General features: G+C 40.7%; 1 protein-coding gene across 2 annotated transcripts in view; it reads left to right on the top strand.

Moving 5' to 3' along the window:
- Positions 1–9,080, top strand: part of LOC146656832 (nuclear receptor ROR-beta-like) — a 21,541-nt gene extending 12,461 nt beyond the window's left edge. The window contains exons 2-10 of one of the 2 annotated variants that reach the window (XM_085424605.1): positions 2,110–2,195; positions 2,306–2,447; positions 2,641–3,072; positions 3,529–3,650; positions 4,085–4,217; positions 4,366–4,473; positions 4,606–4,716; positions 4,964–5,076; positions 5,322–9,080. In XM_085424605.1, coding sequence (XP_085280731.1) covers positions 2,110–2,195; positions 2,306–2,447; positions 2,641–3,072; positions 3,529–3,650; positions 4,085–4,217; positions 4,366–4,473; positions 4,606–4,716; positions 4,964–5,076; positions 5,322–5,486 — 1,412 coding nt within the window. In that variant the 3' untranslated portion in view covers positions 5,487–9,080. Of the gene's footprint in view, positions 1–2,072; positions 2,196–2,305; positions 2,448–2,640; positions 3,073–3,528; positions 3,651–4,084; positions 4,218–4,365; positions 4,474–4,605; positions 4,717–4,963; positions 5,077–5,321 lie in introns of those variants that run through there. The other variant, XM_085424604.1, reaches the window with a different exon arrangement.
- Positions 9,081–9,175: the final 95 nt, after the last annotated feature.

The following is a 9,175-nucleotide window of genomic DNA, read 5'->3' as shown; positions in this document are numbered from 1 at the left end:
TGGTCCCCTGAGACGGATCAGGAGTTACTAGAGATAGATAAGGGGATTAAAGGCCCTTTTACATCATCAGTTATAACTATGGAGATATGTGTAACAATACATCTTGAATCAGAGTACATAGTCCAGGATCATGGCAGCATATAAAAAACGTTTCATGTCTCTCAGTGGCCACCAGGGGGCGGATAGGCAAAAATGAATATATAAATTTAGATATTTATTTATACATATATAAAGATGCTGTTTCATTCTAATTAAAGAGAAAAAAAATCAATTACCTGGGTAGATCTACTCCTATGCCCTGTTAAAAAAAATTACTTTGAATATGCAAATATGTTTGGGTTATTTTTGCTTTTTTTATAGCAGATGTCAGTGTTTAATCCTGGCTCTGTTTTCCAAAGCTTTCCACACCTAAAACTGAGAGAAAGCATAGAGTAACGTTTCACTTTCTGGAAATTTTTAAAACATTTGAAAGCTTCTTTTTTTTTTAGTGCTCCTGAAACAGATAATAATAATGGATTGGATTTATGTAGCGCTTTTCAAGGCACCCAAAGCGCTTTACAATACCACTATTCATTCACACACTGCCCTGGGGTAGACTGACAGAAGCGAGGCTGTCATATTGCACCATCCAACACCAGTAGGCGGTAGGGTAAAGTGTCTTGCCCAAGGACACAACGACCAGGACAGAGAGCCCGGGGATCGAACCCCCTGAGCCACGATCGCCCCGTACAAGAAGTAACACTGAAGGGCAGGGGGATTACATTGAAGTGATTGTACCTGCGCAGTTGCTAGACAGAAAACTGCTTCCATTGATCCTGACAAGAGATTATCCAATTATGTATACTGCAAACTCATTCTGCCAGACACTTAGCATATATATATATATATATATATATATATATATATATATATATATATATATATATATATATATATATATACACACACACACATACCCACAATCAACTCTGCCAAAACAAAGCACCTACACAAGATCAATGAAATACAAAATTAATACTACACAAATCCAAAACTTGTAAGCTCTTCAGTGTGCACACAGATACTTAGACATACATCCATCGATGTTGTACGAAAGGTTTGGTGGCACGCACGAGAGGAATCAAATTTACAAACACGAACATACGTTATAGCTGAACTTCTCAGGAGATTCCTAAAATGTACAGAATTTCCCACAGTATGCAAGGAGATTACATGTGAATGGCTATTTCAGCTGTGGCTAAGCCAGCGCTCAGCAGAGGAGGGGAAGGAGCTCGTCGGGAAATAATTTAGGATTAGATAGGCTGTCTAATCTCTTTATAGAGACTGTGCCATCTCAGCAGCATACCTGCCTACCTCTACACCTATGTCATATCTCTTAACAGGAACTGCAGCTTTCACTTTCCATACAGTATAGACGCTAAGTTCAAAGGCACCCATGACAGGTGCTCGTGTGTGTTGAAATAGTTTTTGTTGTTTATATTCAGTGCCTTTGGTTGTGACTGTACATGGAGCTGCCTATACACAGTGAGTAAAACCTAAAATGAACAAAACGTAGTTCAGTTAGTGCACATGTAGATTAAGGGCTGCTAAACACTAACAGCATTTGAGTTGGTGGACCAAATGTGTTTGCATATGCGTGTGAGTGTGTGTTTGAAAGAGAGAAAAGATAAAGGTTGAAGAGTATGTGTGACCCTTTGGTGTTTTCTCATTATGGGCAACCTTTCTAACCCGCAGGGGTCTGTCCTTTAAGCGTAACACAAAGAATACACATGCACAATCTTGTTACTTTGTGCGTGTAACCGTGTGTATGCAGTCCTTGGTGTCCCATTCATTAGAAAACTCCTAGAAGCACATAATAATTGCCCAAATGTCACTGTGCCCTTGTGAATTTGAAGTTAACGTGACACAAATGCAGTATGCAGGCACACTGTTATCTCAATGAGGTCGTACACCCAACTGGGTTATGTACATTTACCATCAAATTAGACCACCAGCCGAGGTCTGACATCTGTGAGATGACTCAACAAGGTGTTCACAAAACTCCAAACTAGGCCGTATCCATCTGATTAGTAATGCAAGTCTTTCTTGTTCTCGCTTTTTTTCTTACAGCCCAAATCGAAGTTATACCATGCAAAATCTGCGGAGACAAATCATCAGGAATCCACTATGGCGTCATTACATGTGAGGGATGTAAGGTGAGACTCTATGTGGCTGAATCAAAGTCTGATTCATTTGCTCAGAAACATCATATAGTCTATGCTTGACGGGTACCTGAAGCCTGTATTCTCTGCTGACATGTAACCAGGGTTTCTTCAGACGTAGTCAGCAGAACAACGCCTCCTACTCCTGCCCCCGCCAGAGGAACTGCCTCATCGACAGAACAAACCGCAACCGTTGCCAACACTGCCGCCTGCAGAAATGTCTTGCCCTAGGAATGTCCAGAGATGGTGAGGTCCAGGAAATACATATTTATATCTATGGTGCATGAGTGTGCAGGCAAATATATGCAAACAAATACATGTGCAACCCTCTCTGTGCAGAACAGCCAAAAATAGGATCATATGCAATCTTATCTGATACAGTCTGAGCTAGTGGAGCAATTTCTTTTCATCCTTCATTTTATTTTTTGTCCCCATAAAGCGGTCAAGTTTGGCCGCATGTCCAAGAAGCAGCGTGACAGTCTGTATGCAGAGGTGCAGAAGCACCAGGCACGGCTGCAGGAGCAGCGGCAACAGCAGACAGGCGAAGCAGAAGCTCTGGCACGCGTTTACTCATCCAGCCTAACCAACGGACTTTCCACCCTTAACCATGAAATTGGGGGCACCTATGCCAATGGTCACGTCATTGAGCTACCCAAAGGTGGCCATGGTAATGGAGCAGGAGTCCCCGGGGGTTACTATGGGATGGATTCCACCCAGCCGTCTCCAGACCAGTCAGGTTTGGACATGTCGGGCATGAAGCACATTAAGCAGGAGCCAGTGTACGACCTGACGCCAGTACCCAACCTGTTCAGCTATGGAGGCTACCAGGAGAGTCAGCTTGGGCCCAATAATGTCAGCATGGGAGAGCTGGGTAAGAAAGCAAAATCATTCAAAGCTACCTGACTTAGCCACGTGGAAATCTGCATGTCTGCTCACAAAGTAGTCCTTTCAGCAGCGTGAGTCAGGGTCCTAATCTGAGAGCCACACAGGAGATCAGACAGGCTTAAATTTACAGCTGACAAGGTGTCATACTACCGTATGCACAGCTAAGGCTGCTAGCACAAGTTAAGATTTATTTAAGATTAAGCACTTCAGGCTGATTCTAGAGAATATAAAATCAAGCAGAAAATGTACAGCAATATAAAAGGACGATAGATTGCCCATAGTACTTGCCACCCAATGTGCACAATGCTTCAGATTAATGTGCAGGTCTGCTTGTACCTAAACTAACACACTCCATATACTCCTATATGCTATATATATAGTAACACTGTGTAGGGAAAGAATACGTGAATAATCGACATGAATGAATAATCTTCTTTTCCAGACCGTATTGCTCAAAATATCATCAAGTCCCACTTGGAGACATGTCAGTACACAACAGATGAGCTGCAGCAGCTAGCCTGGCAGACACATTCCTATGAAGAGGTCAAGATGTACCAGAGCAAGGTGAGGTTTGACTTTATGGCGCCATCGAAACATGACATTTACAATTACAAAGTACCTTATATCTTATACTATACCTATATTTGGGTCTTTTTTCCTTTCTAGTTACATTAATTTAATTAACAGCTACTTCTAAAGTACTGAAAAGGATTAAGAACACACACACACACACACACACACACACACACACACACACACACACACACACACACACACACACACACATATATAGTTTTAAATGCCGTAATGCTTTGAACTTTCATTCAAACTCAGTTTACTGAGTTAGTGGGGTTTCTTTTACTAGTAATAGAAATGAAACACATTTGAAATCACAGAGCATGTCAGTCATAGAAATAAAAATGTCGTTTATTTTATTTCCTCACATGAAATAACTAGGTACAAAAGTACACAAACATAACCTGGGTCTTTGGTTCTAGCCCCGTGACGTGCTGTGGCAGCAGTGTGCCATCCAGATCACCCATGCGATCCAGTACGTGGTGGAGTTCGCCAAGCGCATCTCAGGGTTTATGGAGCTGTGCCAGAATGACCAGATCCTTCTTCTAAAGTCAGGTGAGCCACGTGAGCAGTTCAGGCCTATCTCTTTATGTAAGCAGAGGTCAAACTGTCAGTCAGCAGACAGTAAATATCCTGTGGCTTCTTACTCTGGTTGGCTTTTAGTGAGTATATCAACTTCAAATTTATCACTCTCTCTCTCCAGGTTGTTTGGAGGTAGTCTTGGTGCGGATGTGCAGGGCATTCAACCCTCTCAACAACACAGTACTCTTTGAAGGGAAGTATGGAGGCATGCAGATGTTCAAAGCCCTAGGTAAGATATTACTAGCTAAACATTTTGTCTTGGTATGAACGAGGAGTACAGCCAAATATTATTAAAAAAAGAAGTGAGAGATAATTTAATTTTTTTTCTTACTGTCTGCCGTTCCCTGTGCGTCCCTCCAAGGTTGTGATGACTTAGTGAGTGCAGTGTTTGACTTTGCGAAGAGTATGTGCTCACTGCAGCTAACAGAGGAGGAGATTGCACTGTTCTCAGCAGCTGTACTAATTTCCACAGGTCAGTGTGAATCTGCTTATAATAATATATTATAATATTATAATAATGCAGGACGCAATGTGCATGGACTTGAATTAAAAACACTTTAAAAATAAGGTAGTGACTCTCTTTACATTATTCTGTATCAAGCAGCATAATCAGTCCTCACCACGTAACATTTTATACAGTGGCCTCACAGCCGTATCAATTTTACATTTTGCCCTTCAATCAACTCTGTCGGCATTAAAAAAGTCTATTCTTCTTTCAGATCGACCGTGGCTGATGGAGCCTCGGAAAGTTCAAAAGCTCCAGGAGAAGATCTACTTTTCTCTGCAGCACATTATGCAGAAGAACCACATGGATGAAGATGCACTGGCCAAGGTAGGGCTGGAACTTATGGTGAGAGAACTTAGAACGGCATAGAAGCCTAAAATGCATGAATCTATAGGCTAAGACCAAAAGGGAAATCAAACATGAAGACAGGATCTCCTTTGGTAGGAAGGATGGGTGATTCAATGGGAAAAAACACAACAGAAGTAGCAGAACAAAGACTGACTTATAGCCTTGTCCTCATCTGCACTTAAATTTCCTCATCCTTGATCATCTCTCTCTCTCTTGTCCGGCAGCTGATCAGCCGAATCCCAACGTTGTCAGCCCTGTGCACACTCCACACTGAAGAGCTTCAGGCCTTCCAGCAACTCCACCCAGAAACAGTCAATGTCCTGTTTCCTCCACTCTACAAAGAACTCTTCAACCCAGACCCAAACTCTGCCATGGCCATGCCCAAGTGACTGCCTGTGGTCCACATGCAACAAATGACGCCAGCAGAGGACCAAGAAAGTAAGACAGCCGCATCCAACGAGACGAAAGCAGCTATGTCGACTACGTCATCATCGTGGCAACCACATATTTCCGAGCCCCCCCAGGCACATTTCAAGCTGGTGGGTGAGGAGTCATCTGCTAGCAGCTTAGAGTTCCCGACAACAATACTAGGAATGTCCAGCACTTATCCCATTCTGTTCACCGATACAGTCTGAAGAATGTATATACAAATGAAACATGCCCCAGGCCACAACCTGAGCGGGGCTTCCACCTTTCTCCTGAACTGAACTGACTGACCAGTAATGTACAGACTTTAAAATATCTAGGAACAATTTTAAGCTGTCAATCTTTAAACAAAAAAAAGAAAAAGAAATTGGTAAGTTAAAATGATTTAACTTTGAAAAAATCATTTGAATTATTTTCCATGTGAAGATGGTGAAGCTGGATGGGAGAGGGAACTGTGGATTTAGAGAAGCTATTGTAGATATTCTTCTAGTGGAGAGCGGATTCCAGTATTACTTCTTGTTCTGTTAAAATAAGTTAGTCTTAATTTAAATATACAGCAGTCCACTGTGGCTGACTATACCGTGTCTACGTGTTTTTATTTTATTTGATAGTTTCTTGTGTACAGAATTTGTAAAGTTGAGACTTGTAAAACAACACTGGCTAAAAACCGGGATTCAATTTGGGTTTGTTGATATATAGAAGCCTTGTCTGGATTTTGTTCATATGTAAAGAAGGTACTACATCCTTCTGAACCTATAGTAATGTAAAGAGAGCATATGAAGGATTTAAAAAAATAATAATGGCTACTGCTACTTTTCAAGCTGGAGATATATACAGAAATATTCTATTTTGCAAGAAAAAGAATCTGGCAGATTTGCCATCTTATCAATCGTTTATTTCTCGCTGCAATAATTACGTCCAATAAAAGCTGGACTGCTTTCGAACAATCAGCCACACACAGCTAATCAGAGACTAGGACCTTGCAATGAACCCCAAATCTCTTCCCAAATTCCCCATGCACCCAGACCTTTATCTCTCATGTATTAGGACCTGTCCGTAAAATTCTGGCAGATATAAGTGGATAGAAATCACGGTGAAGGCGTGTATAGCTGTCCACCAAAATAAAGGCAACGAAAAATGAAACAAACCTGAATTGGATTCACAAATTTCCAGTCACTCAAACATGTATGAGTACTGTATGCCTCATCCCTACAATCACTATTTGCACAATCATTACAGTCCATGGGTGACAAAGACCCTGTGGGCTGTGAATATGTAGGACCCTTTGTCTAAAGAGCAATAATTTTCACACTGCCTTTCTGATCTTATTCCTTTCCTCCTCTTCATGCTTTCAGTTGTTCAGATCAAGGTAGCCGTTTTAACTAAAATGCACTATATTTCACTTAATGGTTATGCCTAACAGTCATTTCCATCGGCGGTACTCATTCCACCACCACAGACTCTGCAGTGTTTTCAGTAAAGAGAGCATTGACTTAGAGTTATAAATTAGTCCAGAATAGAATACCATTTAAAGCTGCAATATGGCATTAACAATTTGAAAAAAGGAAAGTGTGATAGACAATCAATTTTTGCTTTTTATGTAGTCATTCCATAATTTTTAGCACTTACATTTTGTCTTAGTTTCTATGTTTTGTTGTTTGTTGGCCACTTTTTAAAAATCACATTGGCTCCACTGGGTATTTATCCAGGCATGTTGTAATTGGTCTTTTCTGGTGAAGGAATAATTTGAAATCTCATTGCGTAGACATGTTTCAGTGGTTTCTACACACTAGAACTAGAAGATGCTCTGTGAATCTCTCCTGTAAAGTTATAAGTGCTGTGAAATCTCAGCAGCGCGGCTAAAGAGCTCTCTTTCAAAATGAGCCCAAAAAAGAGACACTTGACAGAACATTAGCGCATGATGATGATACTTTCATTACCTGAAGACATGTTGGACTGACTAGCGACTAAAAATCGCACTTTTACCTCAGTTTTGAATGCTATGAATAATGGACTCTGATCTAGTGTTATTTAGGCAATTTTAAAACATTAAGCTTTTCTGATTTTTGCAAATGCACAGCGGCCAAATCTTTGACTTTCCATCAAAGTTATGTACCCCTTAAGCCCGCTGGTATGCCTAACATTTATTATCCTTCCATCTTTTTTTTCCCCACGTGGAGAACAACAATGAGGGAGCAAGTACCAATGTTAACGTTAGAAAATCAGCTTATACTGATCTGTTCCACGCTGCATCTATGTAAAGGTTCCCCAAAAGTCCAGCATCTTTCCTCCGACCCCTGACCCGACCACAGATCATAGGCCAGTGACTCTTTAAAAGACAATCACTTGCTCATTAAGGCTTGATGCACTACAAAGCATCTCTCAGGGAGCAGCTCTTTTTCAGATTTTGCATTAAGAGGGTTTAATATTTTTGCAAATTTACAAAAAAAAAGATTAATTATAAAAGAATAACTTTTTAGGATTAAAAAAAAAGGCATACGCCACCAGTGTATGCCAGAAATGAAATCTGCCCAGACAAGGCTTTGACAGATGTATGTCTGTGTGTATGTGTGTGTACAGAGCATGAATTCACTGTCCAAATATCTTTAGACTCCAGATTATATAGCAAAAATCATAATAACATAGCACTAAAAAAACAACAACTTGTATATCAGTGTGCTCTTTTCACCACTGTACGCTCATGTTTACTGATTCTTTTTGCTGCTTTTGGGACAGTGAGGGAAGTCCAGTAGTAAGCTGTGACACAAGCGCCATCACAATACCGCAGGGACAGTGAATTCCAACTCTGACTATGAAGTTTTTGTGTGTGACGTTTTTATTATCCCTTGTTAGACTGTGAATCAGAGGGCTGGGATGGGGCTGTAAGGGGAGGTGGGGTGGGGATGTGCCGGCAAGAACGAGTGGCAACGCAACACTGTAAGTAAGATACTGTAGCAATAAGAAGTGGAGGCATTTACTACTGTCATGTTTGCATTGTAAGATTATTTTTTATTTTATTACTATTTACTATTATTATTGTTCTTATTATGACTACTATTCTTCTATTACTATTAGCCTATTGTTGTTCTGTTCTATTTGCATGATGTTTCAGAGCAATGAAACATTTGGGGCTTATTGTGTTTTCTCTTCTCATGATAATGTGGGTTTCGTGGGAGAGGATTTTTTCTTTTGTTTTGGTTTTTTTTGGCAGGGTGGGGAATGGGTTGTGGGCAAATTCCACATCAATTTAGTCGGTTCAAAGCAATTTTTTCACATACTGAAAGGATTTTTAAATAAATGCTCTAATTTATACGTGACCAATTTTAATTTGTTGCTGGATTTGAAATGTTTTGGGGAGTTTTTTGTTCTCAACCTCTGAATGTGTGCGTTGAACGGCCCTTTCTGAACTGGCCTTACTGAATCGGATAACCCTTGAACCTGCTGTGGGAGAATAATCGATTCTGAATGTTATGGAGTAGTTTGTTCAGTGTGAGGGGCTGAACGCATCATGCGCCTTTACCACTCCATCAACACAGAATGACATCACGGAGCGCACAAACGAGCAGTTGTCGGCTCTTCGACGTGACTCGGACAAATTGCGCAGACAATTTTTTAAAACATGCTGAGTTTGAAATGTTTCCTACACTTAGTC

The sequence above is a fragment of the Rhamphochromis longiceps genome, linkage group LG12, assembly GCF_057381845.1.
Source record: "Rhamphochromis longiceps isolate RC_006_pf linkage group LG12, R_longiceps_female_GT1.1, whole genome shotgun sequence".
NCBI lineage: Eukaryota > Metazoa > Chordata > Actinopteri > Cichliformes > Cichlidae > Rhamphochromis > Rhamphochromis longiceps.
This window is presented reverse-complemented; position numbering and strand designations above follow the sequence as displayed.